Source organism: Leuciscus leuciscus (genome assembly GCF_965113295.1).
Source record: "Leuciscus leuciscus genome assembly, chromosome: 21".
NCBI lineage: Eukaryota > Metazoa > Chordata > Actinopteri > Cypriniformes > Leuciscidae > Leuciscus > Leuciscus leuciscus.
The window spans coordinates 11,613,545-11,632,581 of NC_138745.1; the positions used below are offsets into that span (position 1 = coordinate 11,613,545).

The following is a 19,037-nucleotide window of genomic DNA, read 5'->3' on the forward strand; positions in this document are numbered from 1 at the left end:
CCTTCCCCTCCAATTCTCTCGCCCCTCAGACTCGCCTAAGCACAGTTTTCCAGATGGCAGATTCGGCACGTTCGGGAAAGAGCAGCGGTAGTTCCGACTTCAGTAATATTTTATAGTGTTAAAATGTTACAATGGTGAAATTACAAACAAGAAATTCACATTCTAATACATAAAAATGAAATGAATAATTTAATTATTGAATAATGAATAATTTCTCCCCAAACTTTGGGTAGGCTTCCCTTGCCTCCACTGACGAGCCATCACTGCTTATAAAATGCATGCACTACACGATAGAATACAAGTAAAAATAGATGAATTTGAAAAGATGAATGGATGATTAGAGGATGGATTAATATGTGTGTTGATATTAATATTGATTTAATATTTCATGCTCACAAGAACCATGTTGTTAGCTTAGTGTCAAAAATGTGCTAGTGCTGTACAAAACTGGTGCCTAATTTAGAAGGGCATATGTACTGAGACTGAAGCACAACTATTTGTGAGTGCACTAACTGCTTTAGCACCCACTTAACTAAAGGATTTAGTGTATGTAGATCAGGCAATGGCCAAAACATGCTCATACATTTAGCACAGATGCCTTTTTGTCCCAGTGTTCCTGTTTGATTTTGCAGTCTGTTACTGTGAGTAATTTTGGTCTAATTTACCTTAAAGAATAATATTCTTGTTTAGAATATCCTTTCTCTCAAAAAGCATGTGTTTGTGATCTTCACCTGGCTATTACTGCTAAATGAAATCATACAGTATAGCCAAGGCTACATAGTGCACTCAAAAATCTCTTTTATATGTAGTCTTGGCTACGTTCGTCTACTCTCTATTTTAATTTAGCAGTAATCACGGGATGCAAATTGTACTAGGCTTGAAACCCAATCTATAATAAGCCTAACTTACATAGAAAGGAAGCGTGTTTACGTGGAAAATAAACGTAATATTGAAAATGCAGTGCAAATCCACTAAACTGGATTGCAAGTGGTTGGTGTTATTTCCACTGACATTGTACCATGCGCAAAAGTGGTACAGCTGTTTAGTGAATCAAAATCAGTTTCTTAAGTTTCCATGATGGTTACACTGCCTTAAATGGGAGCTGTCAGTGGAGACAGAAGACAGCAAGGCTTCCTCAAAAAAGTATAAAGGTAATTTTTTTTTTTTTTTTTTTTTTAACGCTATAGCACCCAAAGCTGGTATTTCTCCAAAAGTGATTTATTTATTTACAATTTTTTGTTTTATGTCAACGAATAATTTTTCTTGTTTACTGCATGATGAAACCTCATCAGGTTTCTGCAGTTAGGAAAAGAAAAATGTATTTTGGCTTGTTTCATCATAAATTGCCAACTCGCTTATATAAGAAGCGGACAACCAGGCTTTTATGTGCAGAGCATAAAATGAAATCTGTAAAAAAAGACATAGACATTAACTGATCAATATTTTTACCGTTTCTTCGTGTGCTGCATACCATGGAATCAACCTGAGTGCTATTTTCTGTCTGGTACCGTAGACTTCTGTGTAAGTGTTTTCTATGAAAAATGTGCAGTGGATTGTTCTCGAGGTATATTTCTGGCAGGGCCGTACGCTTTCAGTTTTTCAAAATAAATAATTTGAAAGGTGGTACCAAACAATAGCAGCCTGAAAATGTCTGAAAAACTAAAATATATTGGTAACATTGTCCCAAAATTTTGTTAATAGCAAACACTACAGATCTGCAAATAATATGATCAGTCGTTCGTGTATATTCACACTCTCACACTCTCCAACCACTCTAATCAGCCAATCAAATGGCAGCAACTAATGTGCCTAAAACTTTTTATAGAGTAGTGTGTGTGTGTGTGTGTGTGTGTGAACATTTTAAGGAACACTGAATATGAATGCAATTAATGTCTAATAAATTTGGTTAAAACACATACAGTGATTAATGACATTTTCCCATTTTCTGTGACCTACTCTAAAGTGAGCACTATTTATTCCTAATTACCATCTAGCAATGCCTTTACTACAAGCTAATTAAACAATAATAATTGTGGTAATTACAATGACAATGAATGAAGAACTCACTTTTTGCAATAGCCGATTAATATAATAACAATATAGAGACTACAATATATTAACCATGAATTAACTATAAACTAATAGTTTGTTAATGATTTGTAATGACTTTATTACTGTGTACGTATAGATAGATATAGATCGGGTGTCAGTTGCACTAATGCAGTCAAACAATTTTGCACATCAGATCACATTATACTTTCACTTCTAAAGGGTTACACTGAGGAGCAATGACTGTCTCCATTATGTCCTCTGTAACTGCACTACAGAGACATGAAAATAACACATTGGCTACAATGAGAAACACAAAGAGAAGATTTTGAACTTTCCTTTGTAGCCCCACTGTGCCACTGATGTAATTAATACACTTAATTAGGCCTCTATATCGACATGGAGGTTGAGGGCCAACTAACTCAACGCTTTGTGATCAGAGTGCAGCTTCTCATGGGTGTTTCTGCCTGTTTGATCCAGATAATCTGGGCCTTTGTGCGGTAAAACTCATCATCTCACCACATTGTGGCCGTGTGTGCCTTTGATTTGGATTTGCAGGTGTTGCCGCCCCCTCTTTCACTGCCCACACCAACAGGAGAAACTCAACAGGGTATATGGCATATTCTCACAGAGACCAGCATAATGTTTCATCTCAATAATATATTAGCAGTGAGAGCTTGCTATTCAAATGACCATTCACTCTCGCCGTAATCAGAGTGTTGCTTGCGCTCCATGGCAACTGTTCCGTGAAGGGGATTTGAATACAACAGACAGAAAATAGTGCGAGGAAAAGTATCAGTACTTACCTCTGTGGATATGGATGAGTTGCTTTAGTGAAATGAAGCAGGAATATTTAAAAGGATTTTCTCCAATACAAAAAGTTAACTTGCATTTCCCTTAATGTGGTCGTGTTTCATTGTCGACTTTTTGCTAACTGAGGAGACTGAGACTAGAAAGAGAAAAGTATTACTCACTTTTTGGTGAGGACATTGGTTTGAATGTATTTTGGCTTTTGCAAAAATGTATGCATAGTCACGCTTGTCTCTTTCGTAAAGATCAAGATGGCTTTTGCTCTGATTCAAATTAATCTGAAAAAATAAATAAATATACATATACAGTATATATATATATATATATATATATATATATATATATATATATATATATATATATATATATATATATATATATATATATATATATATATATTATGCGTGTGGCTGTGAAACCTTATTCATGAAAGGTGTTAATTTGAGACGCTGAGTATTTCCATCAAGAATTAGGAAATAGATGTCAGATTTCATGATTAAACTTGGTAATTTGAGTTTATTTACTTAATAACGGACTGCTTTTAAAGATAGAAGTGAGCTAAAAGATTTTACAAGTGGACTTAACAGACATTTGCAAAGGCTGTTTTATTTTATAATTTTGTTTGGCCTTTGGATGGCTCAGGACCCCTGTCAACTACAGCACATTTAGTCAAACTGTAAAAAATAACAAAACTTTATAAATGTGCTGATACCACTTTTCTAAAATCTACAAAGGAAACAATTCTTTATAACATATTATATTTAGTTTATTTTGTACTGCCTTTCAAACCTAACAGTCTTTCAAACCTACACCGTGTAGGTCTTTTTCTGAAGGTCCCTTCAGGTAACTGACAGCCTTTGTAAACCCTTATATGTATATATAAATTGTCTACAGCTTTAGAGGAACTCATCCATCTCTAATGTGAAGGCATAAAGAATCATCTTTTCACTGCTTACAATACATAATTTTTCCTGTGCTCAGTATATTATACACAATGTGACTAAACTATAAAATTCTTCACACTCTCTTTTTGCCTCTTCAAGCCCAAGCAGCAAGCATATGTCATTTTCCTTGGACCGTTTAGCTCTTCAAATTGTTCTTCATTTTTCAAATGACTGCTGCCGTATTGATGGAGCATTTTCCTAGTCCACTGAACAGATGTCTTTAATGAGTTTGCAGAGCTTAAGCACACAGACTGATATGGATTCTCAATGCATCATTTCAAAGACCCAAACTATAAATTTCACAATATCATATATATATATATATCTCCATCATTTTAAAAAAGAGAGGTGTTCATTGTGAAACATGCCTCAGTACATTAACAAAACTGTTACATGGGGCCTCAACTTTGGGAAGATTTCTTCCTCAATGTGTTTGTATGAGATAGATTTTCACAAAAGATAGATTTGGCATATGCACAAAGGTTTTCAGTTTTACAAAACCAAACATAAACCTTACAAAATGCCATGTAGCGAAGCATTTCCCTTTGATAGGTTCACTCAACACTGTGTTCCAGGTGTAACAATTGTGTGAAGCTCATATAAAAGCATGCCCCTTTGAGGCACTGCATTTCCAATGCCTCGAAAGGACATGACCAATCATGTATATATATGTGATGATTGGTCATGTCCTTTCGAGCCATTGGAAATGCAGTGCCTCAAAGGGGCATGCTTTTATATGAGCTTCACATCCCAAAGGTGTTTTAGGGGTCCTTGAGATGTTTTGACATGCCTGACATTTGTGCTTTTTTCAGTTGCTTATAAACATATTAATGGCAAAAGTGTCATTACACTCTATTCAGCACAGACAAGGCTACCATAATAGGTGAGCAACATTTTACATGCTTGTATTTTTGAGAGAATTATGTTTACGCATGGTATTGGAAAAACTAAAAATGTAAGTTTCTGAAATAAGGCCACAAAACACATACGAAATTCATTCAAGCCAAAGAAAGCCCACTTCACACCTCTATTTATCTCTCTGCACCCTCCTAACTTCACTCTCTCTTACAAGAAGCCTACGGTTGGTAAATGAGTACCATCACAGAGAGGCACAAAATCACTTTCCAAAATGTTTTTGTTCCTTGCTGGTAGAATGATCTTCCAAACCCTATCTAGACAGCCAAATCCATGACACTATTCAAGAAACAGCAGAAAATTATTCTTTTCTTTGAGCACTTAACTTCATCCTGCAAAAAAAAAAAAAAATCCTCTTCTGTGCTTTCACTATTCCTTAATCCCTCTGTATTCTAGCTTGTATTATAATGAACGATGTCTGAAAATTTGTATCACTAGCTGTTTTCCTATTTGTTACCTCCTTAAGATTAATCGTTTGTGTTATTCCACATTTGTAAGTAGCTTTGGATTGAAGTATCTGCTAAATGAATAAATGTAAAACCCTGGTTGGAAATATGGAAACTTTGGGTTTGGCCTTTGATTGGGGCTTAATGATTAATTCTGGTTTTTCGTCAGAGACTATGGAGACCACTTTAAATGCAGGAGCTGGTTTTACAAGAAGGCTGTATACTATTAAGTGGTGGTAATTAGCCTTAGTGAATACAATTTGGGTCATGGGTGGTTCAGTGCTGGTATTCCTTCATAAGCGTTTTCTGCTGGTGCTGCCCCAGCTAAATTTAAGGCGTGTGTGGTTCCGATTGCTACTGAACATGCTCCAGTTGATGTTTCTTTGGGGAGGTTTTCACTTGTTTCTCGTTTCATCCATGACAACTGAGACCTTTCCATCCTGCTAAAATCCATGAGGTCCCTGGCAACTAACTCTATGAACTTTGTCAAATCCATTAATTGGTTCTTGCAAACACGACTTGGTTCCTAGGCAATCTGCTAAAAAAATCCTGTGCCCTACCGTCCGGAAATGCATAAACCTATATTAGAGCTTGTCTGTCTGCTGCTTTCCAGTTTTGGTGCAATCTTACAGCCAGTGAATGGACTTCAGTTCATATGTAAGTGGCCGATGGGCATCCGAGGCTACAGTTTAATTTGTTCAGCAAGATTCAGACTGTTATGCCGCCATGGGTAGTAGGGAAAAATGACCTTAGCATAATGCAACACATATTTGATTTGCATTATAATTGTGAAATAACAGTGATATGTGAAACTGAGCTAGAAGTGTTTATGTTTGTACTTGCATAGAACAGTCTATGTTTAAGGTCTAAGTGCTTCATTTTAAAATACCCCACACACTAAAGGGTTGCTTATAATCAACAGTTCACCTCAACAGCTACTGTATTTCAATCAGTCTAATGAACTTAATAATGCTGAACAAATTTAATAAATCCGAGAAAGGTACAGTAAGATTATTATGCATTGTAACACCTTTTCTGTAATCATAATGTTTTTTTTAAACATTAAAGTATTAAATTGAAGTTAAGTTCATCTTTTAAATTAGCATTGCAGTCTTGCACTTAATGAGCTTTCAGTGTTGTTTTGTGTTTTTCATGTCAATAGTCTCTGCAAGTTGATTATCTGCCATGATTTCTTTTCTAGCCAGTGCCTCAAAATGACATTTCAATATCTCTCCACTAAGAACCGAGTTACTCTGAGAAGCATCCATTTATTGATCAGCATTGTATTACATTTTTCTTTCTTTTTCTTCCATGCTGTTAGAGAGGTTTGAGTTTTACAAGAATAAAACTTTGTCTCTTCTAGACACTTTTCAAAAATTATTGAACAACATGAAATCCAAATTTACCCCATTTACTTTCTTAATACACCTTCTCGGATCTTATTCAATACATCAGTGCATGTTATTCTAAAGAAAAAAAAAAGTTTGTCTCTGTAATCTTTTATTAAAATGTAATAACTTTGCTTCTAAAACTACTTTCCTTTTTATGCCACAAATCCCTCTTAGTTGTCAGTTCCTTTTTTCCAACCGACTGGCTCCTTTCTGCTTTAGAATGTCCATTTTTCATGGTCCAATGAATTCTAAATGGATAATATCAAGTCCTGCCCTACCTTATTCCTCATTGAATATCCTTTTTCACTAAGAATTAGCTTTCGGAAGTAAAATAGGTTTCAAATTGTGTTTTAAAGAACAAATAATCTCAATGTTTTATCTTCATTTAACAATCAAAACTATTTCCTGGGTTTATTAATAGCGCTGCGGATGGCGACATCAGTCGTGTTCTCCTAGGCTCTGTTTATTTTTGTTGTTTTATTATGATGCTACAGATTGAAGCTGCAGTTGCCAATCAGTTTACTGAGACTGTTACAGCATACGTTTTTGCAAAGATATATTCCCACTGGTACTCACAAGAAATATAATAATGACCAAGCTCTCACCAATAATTAAACATGTACTCAACATTTGGCAGAAGATCTGAACATCTATCATACTGCCTTGCATGTGCTCCTACTTTTTTGAATCCCAATCATCCATTTCTCACTCCATGCCTCCATCTACCTCTTCTACCTCCATTCCAGCTTTTAAAATCTGTGAGGAAGATGTTAGAGGGCTTTTCAAAGGACAAAACATCAGGAAGGCCTCTGGCCCTGATCAAGTGTACCCCCTCTTGCCTGAAATGTTGTGCAGAGTTGGCTGCCATTTTTACTCAGATATTTAAAAAATCATTAAAATTGAGTAAGGTCCCATCATGCTTCAAGCGATCTATTATCTTCCCTGTTCCTAAAAAAAGCTTGCTACTCAAGCCTGAATGACTATAGAGCAGTTAATGAAATGTTCTCAGTAGTTATGAAATGTTTTGAGAGACTGGTGTTGGCATACCTGAAGGTTGTTATAGGCTCACTGCTGGATCCGTTCCAGTTTGCTTACAGGGCAAATAGGTCTGTGGAAGATGCACAGAACATGGGACTGCAAACTCTCCGGGGTCTTACGCATGCATTCTCGTTGTGGATTTTAGAACAGCTTTCAATACAACCATCCCTGATATTCATCATTTTAAACTCAGTCAGCTTACTGTGCCAAATTCCATCTGTAACTGGTTTACAAACTTTCTCACTGATAGAGTGCAGAAGGTTAAACTGGTAGTATTTACATCCAGTACAAGCACGCTCTGCATTGGTGCCCCTCAAGGGTGCGTGATCTCCCCTTTATTATTTTCCATATACACGAACAACTACACTACCTCAGATTCTTGTCAAGTTCTTAACATTTGATGATGGATACAACAGTTATTGGACTTATTTTGATGGAGATGAGTCCATATATATGCAGGAGGTGGACCAGCTCTAATTTGTGGCGTAGAACACAATAACCTGCAATTAAACATCAGCAAGACTGCAGAGAAGATTGTTGATTTTAAGAAACACCCTTCCTGTTTGTCTCCGCTCATAATTAATGGTTGTACAGTGACCAGCACTGAATCCTAAAAGTTTCTTGGCACGGCCATCTGCAGGGATCTGAAGTTGGAGAGGAACATTGTCCATATCGTCAAAAAAAGCACGGCAGAGGATGCACTTCCTTCGTCAATTAAGAAAGTATAACATGTCAAGGGAAATTTTGTCCAAATTCTACAGGGCTATGATTGAATCTGTCCTGTGTTCATCATTTATTGTTTGGTACTTCTCTGCCACCCAATGGGACAGGCACAGACTTCAGAGACTTGTTATGACGGCAGAACACATTATTGGGTCTGACTTGCCCTCCCTGCAGGATCTGCACTTATCCTGTGCCGGGAAACAGGTTGGGAGAATTATTAGTGACCCCTCATGTCCTGCATACAGTTTTTAATAATTATGAAAATCACAACCAGTGATAACAAAGCCACAACTTTCAGAATCTTTAAGAAAATGCAACACCATGAAGCTAATGTTTCGGGTTACCAGTTTTTAAAGAGAAGGGGAAAATACTCCACCAGTGCCATTTGACCTAGAGCAGTAATACATTAAAGGGCAGTCTAGACAACTGATTAGACTCTAATTAAAGTTCGAGCCGATAGCTGGGTTTTAGCCTCAAGGATCAGATTGCCTTTAGGACCAACAATCTAAGATTAACGTGTCAGACATAAAGACTTTTCAACTCTTTTGTAGCACATTGTGCACGTGCTACATGCATGATTATATGAGACTTGTTATTTGTCTTATTAAGCATTATACTATTAAATGCTAACAGACTTGGGTATCACCCCATTCAAACATTTGATTAAATAGGAGCAATATGAATGCGAAAGAGGCTAGAGGGTAGATACTGTTTTGTCCCCATGGTGCTTGATTCTTGGCTTTGGTCCTGCAGTTGAATACAATGCACACCTCTTATTTAAGAGCCCAAAACAAGTGGAATTCAGTCAGCTGTTTGGTTGTATTTTCTTTTCTTTTTTTTTTTTTCTTTTTTTGTATGTAGAAACAGGTCGCTGTTCGTGACCCTGAGGATGCACAGAGTTCACTTCACACAAAACCAAGAAATTTAATTAAGACGAAGTCAAATTAAAGCTCAACTGGCCTTGATTAATACAAAAGCAGACAATGAGTCTGTCCCTTTATATTCTGTCAGCGATTAAGCATTGAAACCTTGCTGAAGCAAAGGTCCTTTTATGCTCCAAAAAAAAAAAACCCAAAAAAACTCTTTCATTCTTTTATGATGTACTGTTCTAGATTTTAATCTAAAAATTAATTAATGGCTTTAAGATTATTTCAAAATTAGAAAATGGGCTTTTCATAATCCGCACAAAGAGAATTATGCCTAGGGGCTGGTTGTTATGGCCAAAATTGTGATTTTCTATTACACACAGTTTAGATCATGACATTGTTATCTTTGCTGTAATTTGATAAAAGGAATGGCTGTATAATAAATAATCATGTGGCAATGTCCAGGTTTCAATAATTCAGTTAAATAGTTTACACATGAAAGGTACTTTATTTCATTTGATTATTTTCTCTTTTGGAACTTGATGAAAACGAATGGAAATGTGTTCTATAATAATGCAGCAAACTGTGAGACAAAACTCCACTCTTGTTCTGATCATCATACCACCCAATTGTACTTGTACCTGTTACTTCCTTGTTATTTTATTATCTCAAATGCTTGATTAACTCATGCATCCTTTGTACACATCTAACTGAAACTCCAGATTTGCCTTGTCTGCAGAGAATAAAGGTCTGTGATGTAACTTCTGGACACCAGTGTATCTCAATGCACACTTGAAATGATTCACTTCTTAGTCTTTCTCAAAGATATAGTGGCTATTGACTGAACATAACTGAAAAAAGACAAAACTGAGGTGTGATGTTTTCAAAACTGTTCTGATCTTCAAAATTGTACATTCGATTGCTTATAAAAATCGAAATGTGTAAAACTGAAACTATGAAACTATCTTTTGTTGTCCGTGTTTGAATGAATGCATTATCTGTTAAAGTGCTAGGGTGTTGTGGGTGGTTAATATTCTGGTCTCTAAATATGGTTTGGGTTTCTCTTTCTCCAATCCAAGCCTGTTTCCTTTCTTCTTCTTTTTTTTTGCCCTCTTTGTTGTCCACCAAAAATTGTTTCGATCTAAAGTGTCTTGTAAATGAGAATTTTCCACTTAAAATGTTTTTAGCCAGACACAAAACGTTATCCGAAATTATTTCTAAAACTCACAGATTTAGAAGCAAATTTTGTCTCACGCACAGAAGAGACCACTTACTCACTTCACACAACTCAAAGAGTCATCAAAAATTAATAACCTCTTCAAAAATATTGCAGTCGGCCCATCCTTATCCTCTTTTATGTAAAAAAAATAAATAAATATGGGGAATATTTTATGCTAACTTCTGCTAACTTGCATATTAAGGTTTTTGTCATTGAATGAAAGACAAAAAAGGGGAAGGTATCCACTTGTTTATACACTCTATTCTGACAGCTAGGCTGTATTTCAACACTGTTAATAGCAGGGCCATGTGAGTGTTTTGATGTCCATTTTTTTCTGCTCATACTCTTTGGTTCTTATTAAGTACCCTAGCTCATAATTTCTTCTTTTTTTTCTGTCATTTTGCAGCATGTGAACTTATGACGCAAGGGATCCTGGCTTTGGTCACATCTACAGGCTGTGCCTCGGCCAGTGCTCTACAGTCCTTGACAGATGCCATGCACATACCACACCTTTATGTCCAGCGAAACACTGAAGGATCACCCCGGACCGCATGCCAACTCAATCCAAGTCCTGATGGAGAGCGATACACCCTCGCAGCACGACCGCCTGTCCGTCTAAGTGATGTCATGTTGATGCTAGTTGGTGAGCTGCGCTGGCAGAAGTTCATCGTCTTCTATGATAGTGACTATGGTAAGTCACTGATTGCAACATAGAGGAAATTCTGCTTTTGAGAACAAAATAAAATAAATCTTACCTACAGCTTACAGGTTACGTTTTCTTGAAAAATTAATGCTGAGCATTTGTTGTGGTATGATTCCATGTGATTACTAGTGATTGATTAAGTTTGAGTTCACACTAACAGTGATTAAGTCGATGGAGAGTTGGTTTGTAGTAACATGTATTGCTAAGTTGAGTGGATCTCTGGTAAACTGTCGGCATACAGAATGATTGCTTTCTGGTTACTTTGTGGAGGCGAATCATATTTTCAGCTCAACAACACTAACAAAATGATACAATGTGAACAACTGGTGTGTTGTCACAATGTTAATGAGCAGTGTATGAATATTGATTAGTTAGTTATGATGACATTACGGAATTTGTTTTTGTATATTTTGTTTATTTATTAACATTAATATTGGTAACATATTGCAATAAGTTTTATTTTTTAACATTAGTTCATGCATTAGTTAACATGAACTAACTATGAACAATATTTACAGATTTAAACTTTGTTAATATTAGTTACCAAAAATTCAGTTGTTTATTGATTTATTTTACTTCACAGTGCATTAACCAATGTTAACAGATACAACTTCTGATGTAAAGTATGTATTAGTAAATGTAGAAATTAACATTAACTTAGATTAATAATTGGTAAAAAATTGGTACGTTACAGTATTTTAACTAAGTATAAACTAAGTATTATTACAGTATCGTAATAATGTACAATTTATTTATTTTTTATTTATTTTTTACTAATTTAAGTGTGTTCATTTATAAATATGCTATTAATGATTGTTAACCCTCTACCGCACGCATTATGATAGACCTATATAAAAAAAAAAAAAAATATATATATATATATATATATATATATATATATATATATATATATATATATATATTTGACTCTTTTTTATTTTCTTAGAATGGCTTAACTTGAAGTGCTGTAAAGAAAAAATGGAAACATTTTTATTTTAAGGTAGGCTACTTTATTATTATGTTGTCATACAGCAACAACATTCACTAGTAAAAAAAAATAAAAAAAAAAGCCATTTAAATGTTTTTTTTTTTTTTTCATAATACAAATGCCTTGGCAGTCCTTAACATATGACTAATCAACATTATATCACTAGCATTAATGTTGTTATTGTTACAGCTAAACAGATTGCAGCTGACCTTAGCTAGCTAAACTATTGCAATAATGTCATTCCACTATTGCAGTGTGGCAACACAGACATTTGATCGATTTACCAAAAACTAATTTTATTTAAAAAAAAAAGAAAAAAAAAGTGTTGAATATGTCATTATAATTTACCTGAGGTGATGTTTCCGTTTTTTTGTGAATGTGATACGGGCTGGTCCTTGTTTGTTACTGATGTTTTAGTTTGCTCTCAGCAACTTCCAAGAGACTGCAGTCTGTCAGAAATCTTGCCACAGAAAAAAAAAAAGTGCATGTCATGTGACTTAATCAAAGCACATCATTGGCTAAACTAAGGTCTTCTCATTCCAGTGGCAAGGAAATGAACACAGAGTATGTTGCCACATTAACTAAAATTAATTTATTGTATTGTTTATTGTTAGTTCATGATACTATTTGTTAATGAATTGAACCTCACTGTAAAGTGTTACTCATTGACTAATGACTGTGGCACAGTCAGGGGAGGAAAGAGTACTTAACAAATATTCTGAAGTAAAAGTATAGCCTACCATTAGATTCCAAAACATATAGTGTGAGTAGAATAAAAGTACTTGTCCAAAAAAAACTACTTGAGTAAGAGTAAAAGAGTAGTTTGTTTCCATTTAAATGTACATTTAATCATTTAAATTAGCAGACACTTTTATCCAAAGCGAGGAGAACATTAGAAGCAATCACACCAACAATAGTGTAACAATATGCAAAATATGCTGTATGCAAAAGTGCTGTGACTGGTCCCAGTTAGTCTAGCACAGTACACATATAAAAAGTTGTTATTTATTTTTATTTTTTTTATTGATATATAGAATTATCAGTATTAATGGGTCAAGGGTTGATGAAAAAGATGCGTCTTCGGCCATTTCTTTCATTCCACTAGCATGGAACAGTCAAGGTAAAGGTCCGTGTAAGTGATTTTGTGCCTCTTTGAGATGGCACCATAAGATGTCGTTCACTTAGCTTCTGGAGGGCATATACGTCTGAAGTAGTGAGTTTAGGTATAGGGGTGCAGAGCCAGTGGTTGTTCTGTAGGCAAACACCAGTGCCTTGAATTTGATGCAAGCTGCAATTGGCATGAATTGCAAGTTTATGAAGAGAGGTGTGGTGTGCGCATTCTTCGGCTTGTTAAAGACCACTCATGCTGCAGCATTCTGAATCAGTTGCAGAGGTTTGATAGTGCATGATGGAAGGCCTTCCAAGAGAGCATTACAATAGTCCAGTCACGATAGAATGAGAGCTTGGACAAGGAGATCGGAAGCATGCTCCTATAGGAAGAGTCTGATCTCCCTAATGTTGAATAAGGCAAATCTGCATGAACGAGAAGTTCTAGCAATGTGGTCTGTGAAATTTAACTGATCACAATTCCAAGGTTCCTGAATGTCCTGGATGGAGTTATGGTTGATTAACCTAGCTTAATGGAGAAGTTGTGATGAAGTGTTGATTGGCTGAGACCACAAGCGTTCTATCTTTGCCAGGTTGAGTTGAAGGTGGTGGTCCTTCATCCAGAAAGAATGAGATGCAAGCAGCTACTGTTGGATCATCTGGCTGGAATGAGAGGTAGAGTTGTGTGTCATCAGCATAGCAGTGATAGGAAAATGTGTTCTTAATGACAGATCCTTATGATGACATGTAGATGGAGAAAAGAAGTGGTCCAAGCCCTGAGCCCTGAGGCACCCCAGTAGCTAGATGTTGTGACTTAGACACCTCACTCCTCTACAACACCCTAAAGGCCCTACCTGAGGGGTAAGAATTGAACCACTGGAGTTTGGTTCCTGAGATGTGCTTCATCATGAGGGTTGACAAGAGGATCTGGTGGTTAACTGTGTCAAAAGCAGCAGACAGATCCAGCAAGATGAGTACTGAGGATATGGAAGCTGCTCTTGTCAGTCTCAGAGCTTCAATAACCGAGAGCAGGGCAGTCTTAGTTTAGTGGCCGCTTCTGAAACCAGATTGGTGTTGTCCGGGAGGTTTTTCTGTGTAAGAAAGGTAAAGACTTGGTTGAACATGACTCGTTGAAATGTATTAGCTATGATTGGAAGAAGGGATACCGGTCTTAAGTATTTACTGTAAAAGTACTCATTGGCAGTATGTACTGAGAACTGAACTTCTATCCCCTAATAATATACACTGCAATTTAAAAATGTAGAAAACACTGTACATACTATATAATTCACATTCTCTTGCATTGACAGATGCAGTATAACGCCATGGGTCATCAGTAAGGTGCATTATGAATTTCAGTACTTTAAGCCATGGTGACATTTTTTTTGCCCACATTAAGCGTTTTAGAATGTCCCCAAAACACTTTTTCACAGCGTGCATCATGTGCTCATACTAAACCCATCCAGATGTAACAGGCTGCAGACTGCTGAAAGACACGCACGAGGGAGAGACATGGCAGTGAATATAGTGTGTATCTCTATACCCTGAAGTAAATAAATGGGACTGGGAATTGGTGCCAAATTGTTGGCCCTGTAGATATACAGATTTTATTTTGTAATCAGAAATCAGAAATTTCTCTTAACATGTTTCTTCAAATTAGAGGAATAATTAAATGCTGGTATCTTGATTTAATTGATGCTTGAAGGATGTGCTTCATTGATTAACAACAGTTGGCGCCATCTACTGCTGTGTTTAATGTATTTTGCGATTTTATTTGAGTCACAAAAGCACTTACTCTCTCCCTATTCGTTGATCATGTTGTTGCATACAGATAAAATAGCATGTAAAAACAAAGGGATAGAGAATATGGACTAAAAGTACAGTTACAGTAAACAATAAAAAAACAAAAAAACATTACAGTACGAGATTTTGTAATTCATCACTTCACACTTCTGGGTAGAGGTATTTTTTATATATTTAGTCAGAGCAAATTAAAGGCAATTCAAATAGTACTAACATGATGTAAAGACAGTTTACAATCAAAATAGAAGAGAAAAATGTTTTTAGCATTATTATTATTATTAAATTAATGCATCAAAAGACAGGTTTAATAAAATTCACCTTTATACATTAAGTAAAGCAGTGTGTTTAGGACAACATGTTCATTCTGTAGAGAATTGATTGCAGAGATTGTTGTAAGTGGATTTGTAGAATGACCTCTAAGGGCTTCACACAGGTGCAGCACATGCAGAACTGGCTCAGACGACTGCTTTACAGACCTTGATTTTACAACACATCCATTAAATAGTGGCAATGAGACCGGCTAGGCCTAGCAGCTCTACACACCAAGGTTTTCTAGGGAGCAAGGAAATGGAACAGTGTCACTGGATGTGTCCTTATTGTGTTGATGCTTATATCTACCTCTGGATCTAGGCTCATCAAGTTCTTCAGTGCTCTGGCCCGACAAGATTGTGCTTGTTAACTTCACAGCTTAGGGATAGGTTTCATCAGCGCTAGTTCTTTGGTGTCGGTTCAGTGTGTCCCTACATTAGACGGACATTTCAGCATGGTGAACTGCGCTGAGAGGGGTGACCTGCACCAACTAGATTTAAAATACTTTTATTGAAAATGATTTAGAGTACAGTCTACTTCTCATGTGAGTTGGCACCATTCAGATAACCCTTCACAAAAAACACAATTTATTTATTGATGTTTAAAATGTTTTCAAGTAGCAAGAAATTACTGCACCTTTAACATTACAGCATTTTTTTAAGTGATTAACTTCAATAAACGTAACACTTTACAATAAATTATCACTCGTTAACTAACATTTTTTACAGCATTTATTAAACTTGATTAAATTTGGAGTCAGTCAAGTCTTAAGTCTTTTTTCACAAGTCCGAGTCAAGTCTCAAGTCACTAAATGTTATATATTTTATGTGTTTTAAAAAAAATACTCAACTTAAAAAATCATATATCAAAATTATATTATATATAGTGCTTAACCTATGCTTGAAGTGAAAAAAAAAAAAAGTTGCTCGTACTCCCCTTGTTTGCATATCAGATGTTGGTTACACTTTATTTTGATGGTCCACTTTAGACATTCTTCTAACTATAAGTAACCTTGCAACTACATGTCAACCTTATTGTAACCTTATAGGCTCCAACAATTTCTAGATAACATTTAAATAATGCATGGCTATGTATGTGTCACTTTTGATCTTTGCAAGTCTGATTTTAAACAAAAGGTATTTTTGACACAGTGTTATGATAAAATATATATAGAAAGAAACCCTGTAGAGAGACCCTTGTCTGTACCCTACAATATATTGAAATTTGATTGCATCTCAAATTCCTAGCAAATAGCAATAGAGCTGATGTGCGTAATTGATTTTCATGAAAAATTTGCAAGAAATACAGTGTTCATCAAGTCACCCACCACTGACAGGTACTAAAAATTACATTTTAGATCATAAACTTAGATTTTTTTCCATAGCTACATACTATTTTTGTAATAGTTTATAATCAAATTGAGTAAAATATAATTTATACTCCACTGTAGATTCAGAAGTGCCACAGTGAGCGATTCTGCACATGCTTACTCAAGTTTTTTACCATTGTCCTCCAAAGCCATCTCAATATCACTGTCTCTGATGAGCAAAATCATATAAATTGAGGGGAAGAAATGGGACATTTATTCAAATTAAATCTTTTGTTGGGCTTTATTGGGAGCAGATGGGGCTGGGGTATAGTGGTCCAGGGCCGAGCTCAGACCGGACTCCAACTGACAGCTGAATGATAATGATTAAAGAGAGACCTTGGATTTCCGTGCTGTTTCCCATCTCTCCCCTGTGTCTCCCTTTTTGCTCTTTCCCTTCTCAAGCTCTCCAATCGCTGTCACACCCCACCCCCCTCTCTCTCTTTCTCTCTTTCTCTCATTTACACACACACACACACACACACACACACACACACACACACACACACACACACACACACTGTCCTTTACTCTGAGACATCAAACACACTCAAGAACAAACGTACAGAGCCAGGCCTCTGAAACATGTCCCGCTCACTCCCTGTGATGCTGCGATCCGCTCTGTTGTGTGAGTGCACACAATGTCCCTCCCAAACTACAGCACAGCAGACTGAATCAAGTCAAACCTCTGTCAATTTGGGAATAATGCAATATTTTCTGTATTTGCTTCATCACCTACGAAAGAATAAGAAAAGACAAGAGAAATACTATCAGCATGCAGGTCTAACGAAAGTCGCTCAGCCATCCAACACAGTGCCATATCCCTCACAGTTTGTTGTTGATGTATTCCAACACTTTCTCTCACACATGACTTCATTGCTCTTTCTTCACAGTAGGGTCCTTTATTTTTCAATGGCTGTCATTCACTAGTTGGCCTCTGTGCTCCCTTTGGAGTGGATGAATACCGTCCTCATAGACACCTCCTGAACAAAGTCCCATTTCCAGCTTGAAACGCTCCTCTTGTATTCTTTGTGCAGCCAACATTGAGATACCCCATTGTTTTGTAGCCTGCAGCCTTTTTCTGAGGTGCACCATGGTCTTTATGCAACCAGAAAAGCAAGGGCCGCCAGAATCTGGAATTTCAATTCACACAAGTTTTCTTCTTCATACACTAAATATGCAGTAGTGCATGCCAAACCCAAGAATACTGATGGGTTACAGTAGGGTTCATTAAATCTGACCCTGGGGGGTGAGATTGAAGGATTTTTATTCTTTTGAAGCACTTAAAATGAATCTAAACAACAACAACTTATTGAATGAGCAATGAGCAACAGTTGTGGATTGTGTATGGCACAAACACCACACAGTGTCACTCTCATGAAAATTTGTAACTATTTTAAAATTTTGGCAAATTTGTGGCGAATTCATATGATTTTGTACAATCTAATAAATTCACACTTTACAAAAAAAATAAAAATACAATCTTCTTACGCACCACTGAGGGTTAGGTTTAGGGGTGGACCTTCATGCTTACTGTTTTTCAAAAAATCAAACAAATGAATATGAAATTGCCTACTGGTAAAGTAGTTTGTTTTCTCATAAGATCGAATTGGTCCCAAAACAAACCTTTTTAATTAAGGGAGACTTTGTTGCTGTGAGGTTGCACACTGTCAATAAATAAATAAATTAATTAATTAATCCCTGTATGCAAGATAGAAATCCTCTTAATTTCCCTTAAAACATTTTACCCCTTTCAACCAGAATGGCATCCCCCCCATTTCTCCCTCCCTACATTCAATTTGTTAAGATGGGCAGCATTACTTTATATGCAACTTTCAAAAAAATTCATGATGCAAACACTTTTACCATAGTGCATGATTGTTAACTAATAAATGTTTGTTTGCACATGATTAGTACTAAATATATGGCTTTTCTGGTAGTAAATTTGCTTGGTAGCCCACCTGGTACAGTGTTGAAGCACTCATGTTTGCTTTTTTAACTATTGGTTATAGGTTTAGCATAGGGGGCATGTTGATTTCAAATGCGATAGAGTGCATTTAAATTATTATTCAAAATCATACCTATTAGCGCCACTTGCCAGACTTTTATTTACAAAATGCCATGATACATGCATTCTGCCATGATACATTATAATGCGTAACCATTGAAATAAAATGTTGCCACATTTACCTGTTTTGGAGAAAATTTAACATGCTACTCAATGCCAATTACTGGACGTTTCACTTTGAAACTGCCATGAAATGTAATACAAGCAACACAATACCATTTTGTAAAAATTTACCCACAGACATTTTTTTTTTTTTTACGACACAGGGTTGTTAAATAAACCTGCATCTGTA

At 36.0% G+C, this 19,037-nt stretch overlaps 1 protein-coding gene across 4 annotated transcripts in view; it reads left to right on the top strand.

Annotated features, from left to right (window-relative positions):
- grid1b (glutamate receptor, ionotropic, delta 1b) overlaps positions 1–19,037 on the top strand; it is a 503,970-nt gene that overhangs the window by 239,395 nt on the left and 245,538 nt on the right. For all 4 annotated transcript variants that reach the window (XM_082151397.1, XM_082151399.1, XM_082151398.1 and 1 more), the window contains exon 3: positions 10,808–11,092. In XM_082151397.1, the coding sequence (XP_082007523.1) occupies positions 10,808–11,092 (285 nt within the window). The remainder of the gene's footprint in view (positions 1–10,807; positions 11,093–19,037) is intronic.